The 25,274-nt window shown below is 37.2% G+C and overlaps 1 protein-coding gene and 1 long non-coding RNA gene across 2 annotated transcripts in view; one reads left to right on the top strand and one right to left on the bottom strand.

Annotated features, from left to right (window-relative positions):
• Positions 1 to 25,274, bottom strand: part of LOC111862361 — an 84,075-nt gene that overhangs the window by 17,473 nt on the left and 41,328 nt on the right. The window contains exons 15-20 of the mRNA XM_023847676.2: positions 22,885 to 23,196; positions 11,654 to 11,739; positions 11,504 to 11,559; positions 4,222 to 4,699; positions 2,697 to 2,855; positions 1,072 to 1,368 (exon numbers count right to left, since the gene is read on the bottom strand). Of these exons, the coding sequence (XP_023703444.2) occupies positions 1,072 to 1,368; positions 2,697 to 2,855; positions 4,222 to 4,699; positions 11,504 to 11,559; positions 11,654 to 11,739; positions 22,885 to 23,196 (1,388 nt within the window). The remainder of the gene's footprint in view (positions 1 to 1,071; positions 1,369 to 2,696; positions 2,856 to 4,221; positions 4,700 to 11,503; positions 11,560 to 11,653; positions 11,740 to 22,884; positions 23,197 to 25,274) is intronic.
• LOC111862362 lies at positions 14,099 to 22,393 on the top strand. The gene is made up of 3 exons (XR_004512788.1): positions 14,099 to 14,738; positions 14,822 to 14,934; positions 22,260 to 22,393. It is a non-coding gene; the product is annotated as an uncharacterized LOC111862362 (long non-coding RNA).

Here is a 25,274-nt window from a genome sequence, read left to right on the forward strand (position 1 = left end):
TGTAACGTGTCTTGAGTTCGAAGCTCTTTGGTCACGTGTGTAAGTCCAAATCCCACTTCTGACACCAGTGTAACGTGTTGTGTTACTGAATGCGCTGTAGAGATCATTATTTGGTTTATTGAAAAATCTACAAATAACGGCTACAATTAATTATAACACAGTTGCGGGGTTTCACACTTTATAACCCTAATCACAATAATCTGTTACCACTGTTGCGGGGTTTCACACTTTATAACCCTATGCGCAAATCAGTTCACTCAGTCTTCAGTAGTCTACACGTTTACAGTAGGGGAGCTATGTATCACTGTATCACACACTCCCAATATCACAATCACACACACGTCCGGTTCTTCTTTCCGCGACGGCTGCTATATTCCAACTTGTAGTCGGCTGACTGGAAAACTGTTGATAACACACTCGGCGACTGTCGCATTACAACTCCTGGTAGCTGCTGTGCAGCTCACTTATATAGCTGCAGTGCTTACTTGTTGCGTAATGAGTGCCACGTCGTCCTGTTACGTCACCGCTGTTGACTCGCGTTGCATAGCTACCAGGTTGCGAGGGCTCGGCTATCTTCGGCTCCGCTCGGCTCACTTTGGCTCCGCTCGTGATGTCACCGCGGGGAGAGTGGCGGGGTGATGACTCGCCTATTATGTGAGCGCTACGTTACCGCCACGTGCCGCTGGGGAGGTAGGGGTCCTTCGTTGCGCAACATGTCACAATATGTTTCTATAATTCAACACTGATAGTCCTATTTATTTTGGGGATCAATTGAAGTCCTTAAAATTCAGCCTTTTATTTCTGGTAGTTCACAGATATTGAAAAATTATCTCTTCATAATATTCAGTTAGGGGCAATTAGAAGCATATTAAAATATTTAAAACTATGAATAATCTATATGAAATTACATCAGGTGTATAATATAAAGCCTAGAATGCTCAGTGTGCTGTTTGAAATATATATAGTTTAAGTTGTAATCATGTTTATATTACAGTTTCTACATAAAGAAATAGTAGGACAGTCTAATTTTAATACCACATCTTGAGTTTTGATAAAGGTCATATTGCTTACCTATATGTAATGAGGCCCCAGTTTTCCATTGCTCCAGCAGCAAAATCAGGCACGGCTACTTGGTCGATTTTGGGAAACTTGTATTCTATACCTGTGTAATTTTCATAGAAGTTCACGAGTGGAGGCCCAATTGTTTGACTGTATTCGGCATTCTCGATAGCATTTGGACGAGCCCATGCAGAGAAACTGTACGGGGCATTACTTTTCAGACTTTCAAAATCTGACACTATAAATGCCACCAAGTATGTTGACATCAGTTCTGTTTCTGCAAATTCATATTTTCTCCAACCAGATTCACTGAAATATTTATATATCATATTAAAATGTGTTAGAATTGAGTATTCATATATTTCTATGACTAGAAAAGGTTGATTGTAGCAAGCATTGTTATTTTAAAATAAAATTTATATTTTTAATATATATATATATATATATAGGAATTAGGTTAACCGTCAACACAACAAATATACTCACTTTTAATGTTTTACAATTTGGCTTTTATTCCTGCTACATGTTTCGGTCAAATAAGACCATCATCAGGCAGTTATATATAGGAATATGTAAAGTTATTGAACTACTGATATGGATCCATACCAGCGCAACATGTAGTATTATATACTAACATGAAATTTTTTGCCTCAAGTTGGTGTTATAATTAAAGTAGAAGATACAAAATAATATAAAAGATAAAATATAAAACATATACCATATATCAAGCTTTATAAAGTGTTTTATATATTATGGAATTTGATTTGTTTCATTCTGGTCCATCACACTAACAATTACAAAGACAAAACAACTCCATCCAGTGTGACACTGGACAGAGTTGTTTTGTCTTTGTAATATTATGGAATATTAAGGAATATTAAAAATGTTAAAAATATTTTTAAATGTTTAAAAAAATATATTTAAAAAAATTTAATATGGAAAGTTAAAAATATGTATGCCAACTTAATACTAAGGTTCCAATATTTATATTTTTAAATTATAGGAGATGAAGAAATATTATTTTAGACTGATATTTGTGTGTAAACCTGAACATGTTATTTCCAGTAAGTAAACACAAAACCCAAAGGACCACAGTACAATTTTATGAGCATTAGTATTCATCACATCCATTAATTCAAAGCTTGCAAATGCGGGTTCAATTTACGATTTCAGTATGGTACAAACCATTTTTGAACACTGCCTGAAGAGGCCATAAGATTGTTTTCAGGCCTAAAATCCTGAATTAAATGGAGACATACATCACAGTATTTACATAATATGGACCATTATTTATGTTATTGCAAATTTGAAATAACACAGGATATTGGTGTAGTTGTAATTAACTCTTCACAACATGACATAAGAATACTCAGGTTCTAATTAATCTTCCTTATGGTCTGATAAGATATTTGGTGTATAGTGACTGAGGAAGAATTTAATTTTTCTGATTCTTGTAATTCTCTTTTTATTATTTTATTCACTTTATGCAATAGGCAAGTGACCGTTGGATAAAGTGATCTGATAATTAAGTTAGAAACTGGTAATATTTATAAGATTCAAAATTATGAACATGGTAATGTATACTTCTTGTTAGAAATTATGAACTGGTGTTAGAAATTATGAACTGGTGTACATACTCAGGCTCCGATGCCGCAGGTGTAGGCATGTTGCTTAGAGAGTGATAATCTGGTGGAGTGTCTATCGTGATCTTGAATTTAGCTTTGAATTCGGGCTCGTCGAAGCAAGGGAAAGCGCTTCTTGCGTGTGTGGACTCAAACTGAGTTGCTGCAAGCCATCTGAAAACACAAGTAAAGTTTTAACAATATCTGTTCTTGTTATATAGTTGTACTGTTTTATGATACCCATTTGACTTAGCAACATTATCATGCCCATTTTGTACAGTTATAGTCACTTTATTGTTAAGATACTGTTCATGTCCAGTTGATTCTTAGGCATTCTTTACGAAGTAGAAAAGAATGAAGAGTAATAGCTTCAGGAATGTGACACCATGTAGTCTGGTAGAAGTTCACCAACTTGCAAATACAGCTGTTCTCAGGGTTAGCACTAGTTACTGTTCTCCTTGCTCCAGTTGGGTCCCTTGGGGCTGCTTTTCAGGCCTCTAACTGAACCAGATTTTCCTCTCTTATGTTTTGTTCTGCTTTCTTGGGTTACTCTTCACCTGTGAATATGGAGGCATATGTTCTTTTGAAACATCAGTGAATTTCTGACTACATGGCATCATATCCCAGAAGACAGTACTCTTTCATAGTCACTGCTGTGAGTACCTCAAATCCAACACTTCAGTGAATTTGCTAGGTAAGACAGAAACATTCATAAACATTCTGCACAGCAACGTTTTGTGTCTGGGAAACATTAAAATGCCGAAATTGATTGTGATTTGTTCACACAGAGGACAGGAATGCTCCACATTTCTCGTATTCTGATTGAAGAAATATCTTCAATTCATTGAAGTCACATAAGCCTAGAAATTATCCAGTTTTTTATGTGTGTGGTTTATTGTATGATACTATCTAGTCTATATAGTGTTGACTAGTAGGATGACTGATGAATTGGAAAAGATTTGGAAGGTAGCAGTCATGACCTAATTGAGTTACTGTCCCAACATTTGCCAGAAGGTACTGAAGAAAATGTCATAGTAGTGAAGACAGCATTTGTTCCAAATGAGACTTGAACTGCATGGAAGTGTAGGCCATTAATGCGACACCGTGTCACTAAGTAGAGATGATCCATAGTGTTGGAGTAATGTGTATTCATTTTATATTAGTTGTGCTACACTGAACTGTTTCTAGTGACATGTAAAGAAGGTAAAGCTATCCCTCTAACAGGCCATGGAGGCCCATAGGGTTGTGAGATGTCAAGGCTCCCACATTTTCTAGACAGTCGGCTCACAGATGGCGGCCGCCCTTTACTCCCTCCCCAGGAAGATTCCTGGTATTCATTTCTGTTAGAGGCTGAGCCAACCTTAGGGCCATAATGCGGCTGGAAGGGTTAGTCAATTGGAAATCAAACCCGAAACCTTCTGGCTTGTAGCATTGTGCCTCAGCCAACTATGCAGATGCATCCCCCCCCTAGTGACATGTTGCAGTCCTAATTGAACTAGTGTAGAAAAAATTTGGTATACATAAAAACATAGATCATTACCTTATTTCGTTTCCAATGGTATATGAGCTCCGGTAGAATCCGTTCATATCTTCAGAAAGAATTCCTGTGAAAGCTATATTTATGGTGTATTCAGTGCCTTTTAAAAACTTTGATTCACTGCTTATGACTAGGAAATGCTTTTCACTGTCAATATTTGCTTCGCTTGTGCTCAGTATAACTTCATTGTTATTTGTAACTGTGATGTTGCTTATGGTTTGTCTGTTACTATGTAGGGTAATAGTATCTGTGTCTTCAAATACTTGTACTCTGATTTTCACATCACCTTCAAACGTGAAAGATTCAAAATCAGGTTTGAGATAGACTTCGTATGAAATGGGTCCAGCAGTTTTTGGTAAGCGGTAACTGTTGTCTGAAGCTTTAACCTGCGTAGCTTGAAGTCTGCCTTCTGGCATCATAGCTGTTACTCTTGGCATCATGTACAGTAGTAAAACAATCATATATGTAATGGTTGCCATGACTGTAACAAAAATATGTATGGTATTTGATTAAGGTCCTTGTAGGTAGGATTTGATGTTATCACACGGGTGGTTATGAGAGTTCTATTTTCTGGAATATAATGCTATGTACACCATTGAGAGTCAACTGACATTTCGGAGGAATATGTCACCTCCATCATGGTTTAAGAAAAGGTCAGGCAAGAAGCCAGCATGAAAGCAGGCGGCATTGTTCCTCTGAAACATTGGTTGACTTCCAGCGGACTACACTGCATTATATCCCAGAAGATGAAACATTTCATGGACCTTGCACTTCATTAAGTTGTGTGTATACATATTCAGCACTATGTGAATTTGGGGAGGCTGCTGAAATATCTATTGGTATAATAACTAGGCCACAGGCTGAATGATTGAAGAATCAGGGTTTAATTCTTGGTAGGGACAGCAGATTATTCGCTTTTCAACAGTATCCAGACTGACTCTGGACCCTACCCATCCCCCAACCTGATGAGTAAGGGGGGCATTCTTTCTCTAGGTTAAAGTGGGTATGTGATGAACAGGGCCCAGATTTTGATGAAAATATTTAAAAAATGACCGAACAAATCCAGAAAAATGACCTAAAATATGAACCAAAAATGTAATATGCAGGGCCCGGATTTTGATGACCTGAAAATATTAAAAAAATTACCAATAAAATGACCGAAAAAATCCAGAAAAATGACCTAAAGGAGAAAAGAAAGAACACTTCGCTTCCATGTTATTCACCGTTCAGAAAACACGAAGAAAAATTCCCTAAAATGGCCAAAAATGACAAGAAATACCCTTAAAAGTCCAAAAAATTACCTATAAAATTTACATTTCTGTAACCAGCAGCTCATATCCGAGATTTATATATTTAAGAGCATCGCATAGGATACAAGGAAAAAAAAGATGACATGTCATCAAAATCCGAGCCCTGGTGATGAAGCTGAACATTTCCCTCCATCTAGTGCAATGTAAAGACTGCATGGAGTTTTACCTCTAGTTATCATGTGTCTTCATGATGTGGTGCTTAATTGTGCAAAGGAAGAATTTTATCTTTACCAGTTTTACATGAGACAGTTGTCTTTACCATTTTCTCTGAAGTAAAAGTATGTGTTTTACATGAAGTATATAAACTCATGCTTAATGGGTTATCTGTCAGACTGCATGTTTCATGTCCCAAAACTAATCGGTGGAATGTGATGAAATTTGATACTGGAGGTTTCTACATTGTAGGTCGTTTGGTGACATTTATTTTGATCCAAATCTTTTAACTGTAATTCCTACTTTACATGTAGCTCAAATTATTTTTTTTTCTAAAAAGTAACTAATACAAAAAAATGGTAAGGTGAAGATAAAGTTGTCCCTGTGCTTAACTAATTAAGCACTACTACAGAAGATATATATGTGACATTCAAAATATTTTCAGTATGCTGTGTATTTAGTAAGACAAACAGAATATTAATTAGTGGCTTTGTACCCTTTAATATTTTTTTCTCATCTTTAATATTATTAATATTGTGATATGCTGAGCTATGGATGCCGCCCCCCCCCCCCCCCGCCAGCCGTGATGCGCCGAGCGAAGCCGAAGCGAGCCGATGTTAGCCGAGTCCTAGCATCCTGGTCGCTAGGCAACGCGAGTCAACAGCGGTGACGTCACCAAGTAGTAACAGCGGTTACTTCCGCTAGCGTTACTAGCAACACAGCGCCAGGCAACAAGGGTGCCTATTACGTGGCCGTTTTCCGTATTGTCCGATCGAGGCTACATAAGGAGCAGCGAAGGCTATTCACAGTCAGTCCTGGAGCTACCTACGAGTCAGTCCTCGAGCTACCTCCGAGTTAGTTCCGAGTTAGCCAGCAACTAGTCAGTTGTCTTGTGGCATTTGGAGTGTACTATTTGTGATACTGCAGATAGCAGTAATCGTAAATCTGTAATTTGGGTGATTGTAAGTGCGAATGTGAAATAAAATTCGCTATACCAAATACAGCGTGAAGTTATTTGTCGCGATATACAGCCAATACGCGACAATATATTTAAATCTGCACCAAATGAATCCAAAACCAGTCAGTATGCCAGATTTCAAAGAATGAATTTTGTAAGCATTACAAATGTTTGAAGCGTCTATATATACATATATATGCATATTAATGCAGTGTAGCAGAAGATAACCAATCTTAATGTTGAGATTCGAACCTGGGACCTCCTCATAATTAACCATATTGCATAGGTAATCACACTGCCTTGCTTTGTTCTGGAATATGTTAAGAATCTGGCTACTTTTAAAGGGACATGTCTAATTAAATTAGTTTCATTCCACCAAATTATGGGGTATTTTGTTTTAAATGTTCCAAGTTTCAAATCCTTTTGTTTTTTTAATTTTAAAAATGTGTTTTATACATCCTGGTATTCAAAAGCTTATGTAAAGCAGGCACAGAAAACTTTAAGACTCAAATACCATAAGAAACTGAACTGAAGTTCTTGGTTTGAAATAAGGGTAAACAGTAGAACAAGGTAATTTAAATTGATCTCATTATAGAATTGTATCAGTACAGTTCCTTCCTCCAAAAATATTAGTTATTATGTTGCTTTCGGTGCCCAGCTCATTAATATGTCTATCTTTGAATTCAGTTTGTTTATGTTAATCTACACTTCGGTATTCATAGAGTTTTTCATCAAGGCAAGGAAACTCAAGGAACATGTTGTGGCAGATAGTGTCCTTAATTATGTGTGCATGTTTGTTAGGTAATGATGAGGGGCTTTGTAACTTGTGCTCTTCGCCAAGTATAATTGCAATGATCAAGTAAAGGAAGATGAGGTGGCCAGGACATGTAGCATGCATGGGGACTATTATCAAAGGGACTGTTTCCACATCTTAGGTTTTTTGCCTGTACAGATATATGGAAAATAAAGGAAATGAATGAATGAATGAATGAAAGAGGAATGCATACCATATTTTGGTGGAAAACTCAGATGGAAAGAGACATTAGGAAGGTGGGAGAATAATATTAAAATGGACTATAGAGAGATAAGATAAGGTGATGTGGACTGGATTGATCTGGCTTAGAATAAGAACCAGTGGAGGGGCCTTGTGAACATGGTAATAAAATTTTGTGAAATTCTTGAGTAGCTGTGCAACTGGCAGCTTCTCAAGAAGGGCTCAGCTCCATGGATTTAGTTTGCTTGTTAGGTGTCTTATTTGTAATTTGCCATAAGAACCTCAAGGATTTGATACTATGTAGCACATGTTGTCTGGTAAAAGTTTACCAACGTTTCTCTGAAATGTTGATTTAACTTCTACCAGACAACATGTTATCACATTCCAGAAGATCAGAAGATACTAATGGTGATTATCATGATGATAACCTCAAATCCCACTTCATCATAAGAATTGTTTTGATAACATGATAATCTCTTGTGCCCCATGAGTATGCACTGATGCTGGACGTTGATATATGTTTCTATGCGTGTGTGTTTGCCTGTCAGTCTTGCCAATTGAAGACTTATGACACAGACATTCACTTTTATCGGTGAAATGTCTTTTCTCTTAACTTGATACTGTTGTGTCTGCTTAATCATTTGAGCCACCTTTATCAGATAATGACTATAAAATTTGTGAGACCACTTCATTAAAAAGTTAAGAGCTTTCGAACAATGCTGTCTGTCTGTGATAATAAGCCATACTTAGAGTCGTGTTTTTATGTAGGTTAATTATCATCACTTGTATCTGTAATTTTGTAAATAGTGGGGGAAGTTTTATGCTGATCATGTATATTTATTGTTGCCAGACTGTATCAATGCAACAAATTCATTTAGATGTAATGTAGTGTTTATAGGTTACTAAACAAGTAATGCTGTCAGTGCATTACAGATAGCCAAGTCGCTTTTTTGGAGATTCATGAAGTCCCCTATTTTAGTTGATATTCATTATTGTGAAACAATATTTCTGTGTGGAGAACTATATAAAATGTTAATATTATTAAAGTTTGCATGAACTATTTTGTTTGAATTTGTTTGTATTATTTAAATACAAATATATTAAAGTGCGTATGAGCATATGTATACAGTTCTTATTACTGTTGTCGAACTGAGTCCAAAATTACGTTTTGTTTATGAAAATTCAAGAAGATATTGTAGTAAAGGTTATTAAACTAATTTCATACTAAGCAGACAGGTGAACATGTACTCATACATTATTGCTAAACACACTGTAACATTCACAGCCTACAGTAAAGAATCCAAATAAATATTTATAGTTTAAAATATTTGCTATGAAAGGACACTGTTAATATCAGAATATATTTAAAACAAAGCATGCATATGAGAAGGGATAAAGTAATGCATTAGCTCTGAATAGCCATCGCATGGCCATAGTATTAATTATGATATCCTGAAAATTATCAGTGTAACTTCATAAAATATGTTAATGAAAAAATGTGAAAGAGTGCATACAAATGGAAGCAAACCTACACAAGATATGATGTATTTGACATCATTTAAAACATTAATTGTGTGCTGTAAGAGTTTTAATCATATTCTAGAATCTGAAATTTGCTATAAATACTTTGTTATACAAATCTAGCATTATTTCAGTGAAATAAGATTAAGGTACAGTTATCTTTGTTTCAGAACATTCTTATGGAATTCTTACAGTTCTGGAACATTCAAGTCACCTCTGTTTCTATAGATGATATTTTTTTATGTGAACCCAAGGCCAGATCTCAGCAAATTGAAAAATGAAAGAATTTATGGTGATGATCAGAATGGTTGGCAGTGAAAAGTGTGTACAGGAATGTCCATGCATTATGTGGGACTGAAACTTGTTATCATCACCTCACCTAAAACATTCTTGTGTACTGCTGCTGACTGTGAGAATAATTTAGAAAAAATAATAATTAAAAATGCAACATTCTATGTTTAGAGTTACCTCATGGGCTTCTCTGTTAAGAAACTACCTTGTTTTACACAGGTTTATTTTGCCTAAATTAAGAAATTTATTTAATTTATTTCGAATTTGGTGCTGCTGGAAATTTAGTTAGGAATACGAGAATTGGAAACTCATAAGATATTGAAAAAAAGTGTCAGTCTATTGAGATATGACGCATTTGCCCACATTTTGAGGAACGTACTTCCTGCAAGCAAGCTGTAAGCTGTTACTTGTTTCCTGAGCTTACTTTTCAAAACTGAAAATGGAGGCAGTGCTTTCCTCTAAAATGTGAGTACATTTCTACCAGACTGCATGGCATTGCATCACGGAAGGTAGTACTACACATAATCACTGCCATAAGGACCTCAGATCCCATAAGGTGTATGTATATAGCTTGAAGAGAGTGAATATTCATCCTTTCTTTTTCTGAAGTTTTTCTTTGTTCACGTTTTTTGCAGACTCCTATATGGAAGAAATATGTGTTAATTTTTTTAATGTTTTAGTTATATGTGCAAGTCTATCTTTTTCCGTACAATATTCTGATGCCATAGAAAAACTTCAAATTTAACAGTTACTTCTAGAAAGGCCGTGCCATAGCTGAAGCGGTTAGTCGCTGGCTTCCCACCGCGGCGGCCCGGAGTCTGGTCAGGTGGGATTTGTGGTGGACAAAGTGGCACTTGGGCAGGTTTTCTCTGAGTACTTCCATTTCCTCTGCCAATCTTTATTCCACCAATTGCTCCACAATCACCCTCACCTATCATCTGGGGCTGGTACAATAGGCCAGAAGTGGCCGCAGTGAAAGGGACTTAGTCCCACCCCACTAGCAATAAAAAAATATTTCTAGAAACATTTTACAGGTATTTCACCTAATGACAAATTATGAAAAATTAAAGAATGATATATATATATATAGCATACCATAAGTCATATGCCAAAAGAATTTCTGTGCATTCAAATGTTATTGCATAAAAATATTCTGATAAAGAATAGTAACCAAGTCTATAATTATAATTTAAATGTGAATTCTTGCAGTTGAGTGAATTTTATGTTCCTATTTGGAGAAGCTTTTATTGTTTACTTGCGGACTAAAGCCGCAGAGTTTTGTTTTATTCTTGACCTTAAAATGGTTCACAGTCTAAAGTACAGTGGAAGCTCAGTAATCTAAACACACTTTTTTTTTATTGCTAGTGGGGTGGGACTAAATCCTGTGCAGTGCCGCCACTTCTGGCCTATTGTACCCGCCCCAGATGACAGGTGAGGGTGATTGTGGAGCAATTGGTGGAATGAAGATTGGCAAGGGAAACCGAAGTCCTCGGAGAAAACCTGCCCCAGAGCCACTTTGTCCACCACAAATCCCACTTGACCAGACCCGGGATCGAACCCAGGCCACTGTGGTGGGAAGCCAGCAACTAACCACTTGAGCTATGGCGCGGCCATAACACACCTTAATCCGATATGATTTACAATACTCTCCCCCCAACACAAATATAAAAGAGAACGGCTTCTTCAAAAATTACAAATCTAATTTAATTATTTTACTTCCTTGCAGTAAAAATGAGTTCTTGTGAAACATGATATTGTGTATTAATGGACCTGCCTCTCTAGGTGATGAAAGATGAAACCCGGTTACAGCTTGCCTTGACCCTGACATATAGTTCTGCTTGTTTATGATATGAACTGTACCTGTAATACGTTTGGATAAATAATTTTACTTGGAAGTCCAGCAATCCAAACAATTAGACAGTAAGAGCACACCCCCCAGCTTTAATGCATTGTTATTATCAAGGTTTCACTGTGATGCACTGGGATCAACGCAGATTTAACTGAAAGTACAAATTTGTAAGTGAGTAGCTTGTTTATGTGTAATGTTCCTTTACTTACTTGTTCTGGTGAGTAACAGACGAAATGGTGTGAATGTGACATCTGCTCCATTTGTTCTTTTATACATATCTCAGAGATCAGTATCTTATCTATATTGCAGTTTAAACAGTTAGTAATAATGGAAAAGATGAATATTTCTCTCTGTCATACCTTCTGAGTGCAATATGCATACACTGTATCAAGACTGTATGAATTCCTGCTGAAATCACTGGTCCCCATATTTGAACTTCCAGTTCCTGGATTTATGACAAATTTAGTAAAAATGTTTTTTTTTTTGTGGGAGGCTGTTGCATGACCAGTCTGGTTGGATATCATAGTCTGTAATTAGGAAAATCGTAATATATATATACTGATAATAATGACAGGTATGAAATTCCCAACATTTCATGGAACCCAAAAGTTTGTTACTGTGTTCACCAGAGCTCCCTATTGGTCCATATCCTGAGCCAGATGAACCCATTACACACCCTCCTATCTTAGTTCTGTAAAATCCATTTTAATATTATGCTCTGATTTGTGTTTAGGTTTTTTAAGTTGTCTCTTTCCTTCAGGTTTGCCCACCGAGACCTTGTAAGCATTTCTCCTCTGTAGTATTGTCATATGGCTTGGTGCAGGTCTGTGGATAGTGATATTTGTGTTGTTGGGGTAGATCATATTATGGATTGGCCCTGTTAATGTACTAGGTGACATGTCTAGGCTCTAGAGGATTGATCTTTCTTATAGTAAGTGACAGTATGGTGTTGATGGTGCAGGTGCTGCTGTTCTGATATAGATCTCTGAGTCATGAAACAGTAATATACTGGTAAGAACTTGTTTGTCACAATAAATTAGGTTTCAGATGTAACTGCTCCTCTATTGCCTTTGGTGACCATCAGAAGTGATGTTTGATCAAATCGAGTGTTTTGATTTCTGCATAGCAACAGGACGTGATCAGTTGTTAGTATGGCCAATAAATTTCAGTTCTGTGACTTCTAACCGCAGGATGAAAGCTTGGAAATTGTGAAGACTTTGTTACATCAAATCTTATACCTAAAATGGTGGTAGTCATGCAGATAATTTCATGAGCTTGAAGTTACAAAAGAATGGTTTTTACATAAGGAAAATGTTCTGTTTGGAGCACATTGAGTTTACTTCAGTTTAGTTACTTATTTTAATGCCCACAGGTTTTGGTAAGATGTTTTGACCAAATGATGACTTGAGAAAACCTTTCAGTTTGGGATTGATATATTTTTATCACATTACACGCAGCAATATGAATAAAATTACATAAAACACATTTATTGTTATCATTTTGAAACCTCCCCACACATATCAGTTTTGAATTTTGGTTCCTCCACTATAAATTAACCCCTAATGACATCCACTAAATTCTGTTGCCCCTATATCTTCACTGCATTAGCTGTTCTACATCTTGCTTTGTCTGTTAACTTTTTTTTTGTGACCTTGTGAGATATCTGAAATCCCCTTTAATCACTTTATCTCATCATTCACATTTCACAGAGACTGCAATTGTTTTATAAGTCCTTTATCTGCATACTATTTTGTTTTATGGCATCCCCAAATTTGAGTGAAACTGAAGTATTTTATTATTGAATTTAGTTCCACTCTTATACACAATAAGTAAGTAGTTACAACTTACTCCAATATTTTCTTCTTTGTTATAGTTTTTAACTTTAGGGGATTCTTTTTAAGCTCTCATGTAAGTTCTAAAATTCTTCTAATTTTGTATTATTTCTTGTAAACTGTTCATAGCTCTCTGCATCATGTTTTCACTTCAAGCTTCTTTCACAGGTATTAGACACACACAAATATAAGAATAATATTAGCATAAGCTATTAATGACAGTAGCTAGATTATTCAGGTTCTGATCAGTCCACACATGTATGAGTACATACTTTAAACTCTAAGTGATAAACTGCATCCTTTTCATAATTATAAAATTTATATACTTTATTTTTATCTTTTATCAACTGCTTAAATCTGAATACATATTATAGTGAGATGTTTCTTATCATCACATTTTGCATAAGCTTCTATACTGTATCAGATGCTTTTTTGGAGTTGGAAAGCCAGACTCATCTTACTGAATTGTAATTTATTTACCATTGTGGTTAGTAATAAAAATATACCCAGAATATGATTTTCTCTTTCTAAATCCATATTTATCTTACATAAAAATAATTTAAATTATTTTTCTCAGTCATACATATATTGCTTTTGAGTAAATGTTATATATGCAGTAGACAGGTGTTCTCAAACTTTGTGATACCAGGACCCCCTTAAAAGTAAAACAAATTTTTGACTGGCGGTATGGTGACAGCAGGAATTAAATAGCTTCACAGCTTCATTTCACATTCAGTGAGCTATAATATTTTCTGTACAGTCACAAAAAGTTTTCAGTAGTTTACCTTCTACAACTGTGTTTCCCCAAAGTGTGCATGCAGACACACACACCCCCACCAATCCCCCTCACATGCATGCATGTGAGCGCATGTGCATATACACATGCCACTGGCTTTTCAAAATGTGTATGGATAGAACTATATTTTAAGTGTTTCTTGAGGATTTGGTGCCCCCCCCCCACCCTTAAGAGAAGGGGAGAAAACCCATAGTTTCAGAAGCCATATAGTATCCTATTCAGGTAGTTACTGCAATTTCTCTTCATGCATTTCGAGATATATACCATTTATTTATTAATTTCCTTTATTTTCCATATATCCATACAGGTAACAAACCTAGGATGTGGAAATGGTCCCTTTGAAAATAGATATATCAAGATACATATACAAAATTAGACCTTATCGCCTTCCTCAGATATTTTTTCCTGTGTAGTAACCTGTAAGTTGAACATTCACAGAACAGTTGAGTGCCACAAGCTTTCTTGTTTCATGTAGGTCTTGATGAAGTCCTTTGGAGGTTTCACTGACACCAGTACTTATTCATATCCTTCATGTTTATGACAGCTCAACTTTTATAGTGACAGGCTATGAACTGGATAGCCAAGGAATCAGATTTTGATGCTTGGCAGAGACAAGAGGCTTTACTCCACAGGGTCAAGACCGCCTCTGAGGCCCAAGCAGCCACCTATATGATCGACACCGGAGAGAGTGGTTCTTTACCTGAGGATGAAGACACTGGGTTGTCAAACTGACCAGTCTCCTCTGCCTAGTACTGAAATTCAGAATTCATAGAGCTATACCTCCACTCCCCCATATGTCAGTGCCATGACGCTTAGGTAAATAAACACAAGGACAACTTTACCACATATATACATCATTTTTATCGTATTTGACCTTTCTCATTCTTTTCTCCCTGAAGGTGGCAGCAGTATGTTCCTCCAGGAAGTTGCTAAAGATCCACCAGACTGCAGAACCTAAAATCCCAGGCTACAGTAATCTCATAGTCAACACCATGAGGACCTCAAGTCTTCGGTATGTATAAAGTTTGAAAATATTGATTTCTGACATTGTATGTGATTGAAGTAATCGCTGTCGCTCAAGTGGGCGCAGTCTGAAGCATAAGAGAAATCTTGACATACTGTTGCTATGCTTGTTCAGCACTAAAGCCATAGAATGGAATTTTGCAATTAATATCTGTTTAAGTGACTCTGAGATTTCTTCAAACATATAGTAAGTTAAAAATAGGAACAATTCTTTGTCTTTATTCATGAGGTAAGCATGGTGAATAGAACTTTTTCCTTGGGTTTGCTTATCTGTTATTTCTTTACCGAACTGATAAAAAAATGAGCTATATTTATATCAGACACTTTGGATTAGCAATGGGAATCATCATTCTTGGCTTGTGGAACACTAGGAATGGAAAATTAAGCTTTAGGTGTTACATACACAGAGTGCTCAGAAGGGCAAGGCAGAAGGTGAGGTTTTGTCACTGAGAAAGTTTTCTCTAGACGAAGATCTGGCTTGTGTTGAAGAAGTGCCAAATGCAAATCCCAGCTGGGACACTGACTGCATTAAAATAATGTTTCTGTGGATTATCTTTCAATGTAATTTCTAAGACAGTACCTCAGTTAAGCTATGACTGTGTCTTTCCACGTTCTTTCCAGTTTATCAATCACCAATTACCCTGTCATTCAACACGGATGTGTATAGTAATGTTATATATTAGTGTTATGTGCGAACTATTTATTGTCAATTCTGTAAACACAATTCCCATATAAGTTGAATACATTTGTACCATTCAGCCTGGGGCCACATGAGCGCACAAAATGTGTCCATTGTAACGAACGTACTTTATGATGGACGTTGCTGAGGACACCACACAGTTGCAGAATGTGGTGCATAGTTTTTTTGTCTACAGTGGAGCCAGAAGAAAGCGTAGCATTTGCCTCTCTTGTTTATTTCTACAACAGACATCATGACGTTCGTTACAATGGACGCATTTTGTGCGCTCGTGTGGCCCCAGCCTTACACTCTAAAAATTAGCAGAAAATGTTGAGTGTGAATGTAAAATGATTTGCTTGATGATGGCCATATATGACCGAAAAAAGTTGTAAAGTAGAAACAGTACAAATTTATTCAATTTATACAGGAACTGTGTTAGCGGAACCTATCATAAATATTACTGTATATAGTCTGAGATTCAGACAGCATTGTTAAATAAGACACAAATAAATAAGGCTGTTTTTGTCCACATATTTCATCATCAAATCTACTGAAAAAATCCTATGAATTTTTTTATTGTTTGTTTCCTGTTTCATGTATTACAATTAAAACAGTATTAGGACCTTAAATACATGCACTCATCAAACACAACAACGCGTTACAGAGTCAATAATTAAATTGTGTATTTAATGAACACCCAAAGATAACCCTTTAAAGGTCAAAACATGTAGTGTTAGTTTTAAATTAATCGATAAAAACAGTGTTGGATTTGATGGTTGAACGTATTGTCATGTTTAAGGTTGGGCACGTGACACAAATAATGGGTTCTAGGTTGGATGATTGGATTTATTGGCACGTTGGTTACAATCTCTCTTAATTACAAGTAATACAGTGCTGTCACTGATTTACACAATTTACAGTTGACTGTTGCATGCACACTAGGATTCTCCGTCTTCACTGTTCGCCTCCTGGCAGTGGATCTCAACACAGAAAGTAGCACTTCAAATCACTATGAAGCCTTCTTGCCATTTCTTGTTCAGTCATCCTGGATCCTTGGAACTGAACTAAAAATTCTCCTTAGCTGAAAGTGGACTCGTGTTATATAGACACGGCACGGACATCGCAAAAAACACATTTCTGCTGCATACCACAGACCGTGCAGAAAACAAATCATGTGATAGCTGGGTACTGCTGGAGTGTGATGTCATTGCACCTGCGCGGAAGTGTGTTCACTGAGCCGTTGCCTAGAAGCAGGTTGCATAACCCCATTGTTCCATTATTGCGTGTGTATATTACTTAGAAACAACTGTTTCTGTTGCTGAACCGTTCTTGCATGGAGCAAATATGTCACATTATTTAACGTCTTAATACTTCTTTAATTCAAGTCTTATGAAAACATGTTACAGGAATTTGATTTTGGTTTATATTGGTGATGTAAAGAAGTACTTGTACTCTTCTCCAAGTATAATTAGAATGATCAAGTCAAGGAGAATGCGGTGGGCAGGTCATGTAGCACGGATGGGGAGACGAGGAATGCATATAGGATATTGGTGGGAAATCCAGAAGGAAAGAGACCACAGTGAAGACCAAGGCGTAGGCGGCTGGACAATATTAGAATGGATCTTAGAGAGATAGGATGGGATGGTATGGATTGGATAGATCTGGCTAAGGATAGGGACCAGTGGATGACTCGTGAACACAATGATGAACCGTCGGGTTCCATAAGATGCTGGGAAATTCTTGAGTAGCTGCAGAATTGGCAGCTCCTCCAGAAGGGCTCAGCTCCATGAGTAAGTAAGTAATGTAAATAAGTGAAAACTGGGTAGTCTGATTCACAACACATAGCCAGGAATAGACAAATCTGGCAGTATTTTTCTAAGACAGGCTATTGGTCAAAAAGAGCTGTAGACTCTTATATAGATTTAGATGATTGTTTGTCCTGTTTTTGAGATTAGCTTTATCTAATAGGTAAATGAATAGATGCCTCCCTACCTCTTCACCACAGGATAGAAACAGATTCAGTTTCTGAAATGTACTGCTCAGTACACTGGATAATGAACAAAGTCCAGAAATCCATTAATCCAAACATAACGTAGCACTGTCAGAACCTGTTGCAAGTGTGGATGTGTTACAGCATTAATATCTTATCTCAAGGTGAGAAACTTTAATGAGATAAGAACCATAGAATATGTGAATTAGGGCTTACACAAAGAGAAGTAGAGATAGGCAAAGTGTACAAAACTAGATTTGAGGTTCTCACAGCTGTGACTGTGAAGTGGATGGTCTTATGGGTTGTAACACTGTGAAGTTAGGAGAGAGCCCAACGTCTCGAATGATAACATGGCTTCCATCTTCAGGGTCTAAGAGTAAGGCAACCAATAAATCAATAAAAGCAATTCTTCCAGTTACTCTTCAACTTTGGTAGACCTTGGGAAACTGTTAAAGAGAATATAAAAATTTCGTCCAAGAAGAATATAGGCTATTATGAATTTAAGAAGTATAAGCCATGGTTCAACAAAGGATATTCAAAACTAGTAGATTAAAGGAAACAAGCCAAATTGCAGTGGTTACAGGATCCAAGCAAAACAAATGAGGATAATGTTAACAGTAAATTATGTGAAGCCAGCATGCGTTTCAGGAATAAAAGAGGTAATCTCTGAAAGACAAAATAAATGGGCTTGCAACAAACAGTAAGAACAAGAACACTAGAGACTGTATAGAGGAATAAATGAAATTAAGAAGGATTACCAATCTAGAAGTATGAGAATGGTGATCTGCTTGCGGATTCCCTCAACATTTTGAATAGGCATAAGAACTACTTCTCTCAGCTATTGAATGTACATAGGGTCAGTGATGTTAGGCAGATAGAGATACACAACGGAGCCCTTAGTATCTGATCCTAGCCCTTTTGAGTTTGAAATTGCTATTGCAAAGTTGAAAAAAGTACAAATCTCCAGGTAGTGGTCAAATTCTGACAGAACTGTTTCCAGCATTAGATTATAAAGTCATTAATTCTGTTTGGAGTAAAGAGGAATTGTCTGATAAGTGGAAGAAGTCCATTATTGTACAGTTTACAGTAATTATTGAAGAATATCACTCTTATCAACTTTGCACAAAATTTTATCCACTATCCCTCTCTCTCATGGTTAAGTCCACATATATACAAAATTATTGGGATCATCAGTGGGTAACAGTTCAGATACTGATGAGATTTTTTGCATTCATGAGGTACTGGAGAAAAATGAGAGTACAATGAAATTTCAAGGAAGCTTATGGTTCAGTTAGAATATACAATGGGTAGTCATAATGTTTTAATTATCACCATGAGAAAATCATAATTCCAAAATATCTTTTTATATAGGGGATAGCCCATTTCCTGAGCTTGCCAAACAGTCAAATTTTCCTGCGCCAAATGGACAGAGGGAGCCACCAGAAGAGGCAGAAGCAAAATGGTGATGTCAGTTGAGAAAGTGGAGGCTCGCGCTGTGATATGTTTCCTGCATTTGCAAGGGATGTCTGCCAGTGAGCTCCATGACCAGATGACCGCTGTGTATCAGGAAGATGTACCATCATATGACACAGTGGTCAGGTGGAAGAGGCACTTTCATTGTGGACAGACAAACCTTGAAGATAAACCCCGAAGTGGAAGACCATCTCTCGCTGAGGAACCGGGAATTGTGGCACAGGTGGAAGCTTGGATTATATCCAATAGGCGCATAACTATCGAAGCTATTGTTCATGAGGTCCGCATTAGCCATGGGTCGGTTTTCAACATCATCCATGACGAATTACACATGACAGAGGTCGCTGCACATTGGATGCCATGATTGTTGACACCGGTTCAATAACAGTAATTTATGGATGTGGCAAAGAACATTTTGTAGTTGTGTCAAGACAAAAAGGTGGAATTTTTCGACTGCCTGATCAGGATGGATGAATGTTGGCTCCATCATTATGACCCTGAAACAAAGAAAATGTGCAAGCAGTGGAAACATGCATACTTGCCACCATGAAAGAAGGCCAAACCCCAGCTGTCAGGAAAGGTGATGTTGAGTGTGTTCTGGGATTGGCGGGGTGTCGTCATGACTGACTGTGCGCAAAAGGGTGTCACCATCACTGGCAAGTACTACCAAAACCTTCTGAGAAAATTATGGGAGGAAATCAAGAAAAAGCAATGTGGAAATCTTGGAAAATTTGTGCGACTTCTTCACGACAATGCACTGGCTCATGCTGCTCATGCTGTGACGACACTTGCTGCCAGTTTGCGATATGAAATTCTCCACCATCCACCGTATTCACCAGACTTGGCACCAAGCGCTTTCTTCCTCTTTCCACGGCTAAAGACGCCACTTTGTGGTAAGCGATTCCAAGATGATGATGTCATTTCTGCAGTGGATAACTTCCTAAACAGTAAAAATGACATCTTCTATGATCACGGTATCCAAGAGCTAATGCATCATTAGGGAAAATGTGTGGACTTACAGGAGGCGTATGTATAGAGATACAATTTCTTGCACCTGTGTCTCTGTTTCTTCTGGGTGATAATTAAAATTTTATGGTTTCCCCACGTAGGTATTATACAATATCCCGATAGAGTTTGTGGTACTCGTGGAACTAGTTAGGCAGATTAAAATATGTTTAAATGAAACCTGTAGTAAAGTCCATATAGTTATACATTTGTCTGATATGTTTGCTATCCAAAATGGTCTAAAACAAGATGTTTTATTTCCGTTGCTCTTCAAATTTGCTTTAGAATATGCCATTAAGAATGTCCAGGAAATCTACATGAGACTGAAATGGGACACATCAGCTGTTGGTGAATGCTGATGATGTAAATCTATTGGGAGATAATGTAGGTACCATAAAAAAAAAACAAATTCTAATTGACACTACTAAGGAGGTTGGTCTAGAAGTAAATGCTGAGAAAACTAAGTATATATTGATCACTCGTCACCAGAATCCAGGACAAAACCGTAATATGAAGGCAGCTAGCAGATCCTTCGAAAATTTGGCACAGTTCAAACGTTTAGGAATGGTATAACATATCAAAATTTGATTCCACAGGGAATTAAGAGAAGATTGACTTCGGGTAATGCTTGATACCATTCAGTCCTGAACCCTTCTTTTTCTCGTTTAATGTCTAAAAACGTGAAAGTTAAAATGTAAAAAATTATAATTTTTCCTGCAGTTCTGTATGGTTGTGAAACTTGGTCTCTTACTTTAAGAAGGAACATAGACTGGGGGTGTTTGAGAACAGGATGTGAAGGAGAATGTTTGGACCAAAGAAGAAAGAAGTGATGGGAGGTTACAGAGAACTACATAGTGAGGAGGTTCATAATTTGTACTCTTTGCCAAGTATAATTAGATGATCTAGTCAAGGATGATGAGATGGGCATGTAGCATGCATGGGGACGAAAGAGGAATGCATATAGGATTTTGGGTGAAAATCCAGAAAGAAAGAGACTACTATGAGGACCTAGACATAGGTGGGAGGATAATATTAAAATGGAGTGGTAGAATGGGGAGGTATGGGCTAGATTGATGTGGCTCAGGATAGGGACCAGTTTAGGGCTCTTGGAAACACAATAATGAAACTTCGGGTTCCATAAAATATTGGCAAATTCTTCAGTAGCTGAGTGATTGGTGATTTCTCTAGAAGGGCTCAGCTCTAATGAATTAGTTGGTCAGTTAGTAAAGCATTCTGATACACTGACACTGAAGTTAATAATGGGTCAGAATATCTGAGTTTGTAAAGTGATTGGCTATGGGCTAGAAACTTAAGTTTGATTTTGACAGGGTACAGGGATTTTCCTCTTCATCACTATGTCCCAGCGGGTTCTGTGGGCCAAACAGTCTCCTAGCCCCGGAAGGTATAGTAGCCAGAGCTTGAAACTAATCACTTATCTACCTTTGATACTGATATCTGTATAGAGTGGAACTTCAACTCCATGCCCCTTCATGTGTGATGCTTATTTACAGGGGTTTACTTTCACTTTTTGGAGGAGTCAGTGTCATTTTACATCCATGACCTTTCTTTGAAAGCAGCAAACCAGTGTTTTACTCGTGTTTTATTTAATTAAATCCACATATTACTTACATACATACTTCTATATAATTTACATTTATTTGCAACACAGAAATTATACTTAATTATGATGATATCAAACATTGACTTTTCCACTTGCTTCTTATATCTTGAAACATTCAGAACTTCAAATTTGTTCAATCTAAATAAAAGATGCTGCTAAATTCAAAATGTCTGATTCTTTCTGCTGAGCCCTTTATTAACCCATGAAAAAGAGCAGCATGATAACCAAAATTGGCAATTTGAAACATAGGAATGCTGGTATTTCTAAGGTTAAATGCATACACTTCTGCTATACTATGTAGGTAAGTCAATAAGATGACAGGTTGCACGCTTCCGTTGAATGGCCTTACAAAGTTTCCTGAGGATGTTACAGTAGGAGTCGGCATTTATGGTTTGTCCTTGAGGCTGGAATGCGGTGAGCAGGATGCCTTCCTGATCCCAGAAGACTGTGAGCATCACTTTCCTGGAGGATGATGTCGCCTTAAAACTTTTTTTTTGGCAGGCGACGCAGGATGTTACCACTGCATTGATGCACGCTTTGTTTCAGGCTGGTAATGGTGAACCCAAGACTCATCACCTGTGACAGTTCAGGCTAGCATATCATGTCCTTCATCATGGTAGCGATTGAGATGCTGTATTGCCAGACCAGTTCTTTGCATTTTGTGTTGAGGGGTCAGCATGCGCGTCACCCATCGTGCACAGACTTTGTGAAAACCTGTCATGCATTATGAGGTAGGGCATGCCGTGTGAACACGCCTGGTTCCGACAGCAGGCCAAAGAATTTTATGCTGCTGGTTTTCAGGGGCTTGTTAAACGATGGGACAAATGCCTCAATGTACAGGGAGATTATGTTGAGAAATAAAAGCATTTTTCAAATGAGTACGCTTATTTGTTTAAGTTCTATATCCATTTGTAACTTATTTGTTGACCTACCCTCGTATTATGTGTACAGCAACATAGAAAAGAGATCTCTGCTCTGCAGATAAGAGTTCTATTGCATACCTCATATTGTTATAAGAAAGATTGACATAATTTAATTTCAATTTTCCATTGTTGTCTCCATGTAATTGTATTAAAACAAATTCTTTAGCTTTTATTGAGTGCTGATATTCTCAGTAATAGTAGGAACTTTGAAGTTATTTTCATTGTGTGATATATCAGTATTTAGCTACCATATATCCAGTCAAAATGATAATACTGATAAGGGGGTTGCATGATAGAGAGGTTCCAGCATCCGTAGTTGTTATAGGAGTTTCACTGGTAGGTGGGCCAGTGGTGGTAGTTTGGCCAGTGGTGGTAGTTGGGCCAGTGGTGGTAGTCGGGCCACTGGTGGTAGTCTCAGTATATGCTACCATCCATTCTGAAATATCTTGTCTGTACTTATCAAACCATGCAAGATTTGCTGTTACAGTTTCCACAGCAGCTTTAGCTGCTGCAAGAGCAGATCCCAGATCTGTTTCATGTTGAGAAACGAAGTCACTGAGCTGCAAAAAAAGATATCAGACAAATTAAGACATCAAACATGACAGTATTTATGTTTGGCAAAAATTTGTTAGAAAGATCTGAGGAAGGTTATGGAATCTTTTGGCTTTCAGACTGCTATCTAAAACCACAAACACTGAACTGCAAAAAATATGTTTTTACATCTTTTTTTTTTGTATGGATGTGAAACATGTCCTCTATTTTAAAAGAAGAACATAGACTTAGGGGATGTTCGAGGCCAGAAAACAGAAGAATTTTTTGACCTGAGAGGAATAAATCAATATGACTGAAGAAACTTGTTTAATGACAGACTTCAACAATTTTACTTGTTACCAAATATTAGGATCATAAAATGAAGGAGGTTGAGATGGGCAAGGAATGTTGAATTCATTTTGCTGGAGAAACCTGAAGGAAGGAGACCATTTGGAAGACACCGATTTAGATGGGAGCATAATATTAACATGGATCTTAAAGAAATAGAATGGGACAGTGTAGACTGGATTCATGTCGCTCAGGACAAGGATTAGCTCATATGAATACAGTAATGAACTTTGGGGTTCCATAAAAGGCAAGGAACTTCTTGACTATCTGAATGACTATTAGCTTTTCAGAAAGGACCCTGCTCTGTGGAGTTAGTTGTTTTTATTGCTAGTGGGGTGGGACTAAGTCCCTTGTACTGCCGCCACTTCTGGCCTATTGTACCAGCCCCAAATGATAGGTGAGGGTGATTGTGGAGCAATTGGTTGAATGAAGATTGGCAGGGGAAACCAAAGTACTCGGAGAAAACCTGCCCCAGCGCCACTTTGTCCACCACAAACCCCACTTGACCAGACCCGGGATCGAACCCTGGCCGCCGCTATGAGAAGCCAGTGACTAACTGCTTGAGCTATGGCGCAGCCCATAGTTAGTTAGTTAGTTGTGGTACATCACACAGAAAAGCATTTTTTTTTTTGTTTTAGGGTTGAAATTTTAAGATTATATTTCTTTGTTACTTGTAAATATTTTGCTTTCTGTAAGCCACATATGTGCTGTGACAATTGATTACACAGGTCTGCAACCAAAAAACTGCATAGGATATTTTTACTGTTTCTTATAGATTTTTACTCACTAAAACCGGAAATAATAGTAAAAAAAATCTGTCACATCAATTTTTTTTGCAAAACTCATATTTTTAGTTTAATTTTGCGTGAAATTTCTCTTCAACGTGAAGTCTTGTATCCTATTGTTGATTCTAAAAACCATACCCAATAGTTATTTCTTACTTTAAAATAATATTTATAAGAGTGAATCTAAAAAATAATACAAATAGAAAATGGGTGGGATGGGGGGGCAGTGGAAGGGGTTGGTAGGGTGGGTTTGGCGGTGTCAGGAGCTCAGGCGGTCATGTCCCAACACGTTTACTTTGTTTGTAGCGAAAGGTGAGGAATCTTACTGGACATGTTCTTTGGGGCAATAGGAATGAGTATAAACAAGCCTGCTGTCAGATTTGATCATGTCTCAACATGCTAAATAAGTTCAGGATCTTGGTTGATGTATAAGCCACTTAGTTTACATCCTGCATTCAAACGTGACTGTGCTTGTGATTTAGGTCTGTATTATGGCTCAAAGAGGTTGTCTTATTTCTCCGGATAACTTTTGTTTTATTTGTGGTGAATACATACTTAAAAGTCAACAAAGCGACATAAGTGATTTTGTGAAGAAAGTGTATTTTGCTTATTTCAAATTGAAACTTGGGGATCAAGACAAACCTTGGGCTCTTCACAAGGTGTGCAGAAGGTGCGAGGAAGATCTTTGTTTGTGGTTTAAGGGTAAGAAAAACTCATTTAATTTTGGCATTCCTGTGATGTGGCGTGAATAGCAAAACCACATGACTGATTGTTATTTCTGTTCGGTAGATGTGAAAGGCTTTAATACAAAAAATAAAAAGAAAATATCCTACCCAAACCTTAATTCAGCTATTCGTCCAGTGCCTCATAGCTCTGAAATACCAGTTCCCCTCCCACCTTCCAGTTTGGATAATATACAGAGTGATTCGGAGGACAGAACTATATTTCCACCCCAGGATGAATTCCGCTCAGCA

Source organism: Cryptotermes secundus, unplaced genomic scaffold (genome assembly GCF_002891405.2).
Source record: "Cryptotermes secundus unplaced genomic scaffold, Csec_1.0 scaffold550, whole genome shotgun sequence".
Taxonomy (NCBI): Eukaryota; Metazoa; Arthropoda; class Insecta; order Blattodea; family Kalotermitidae; genus Cryptotermes; species Cryptotermes secundus.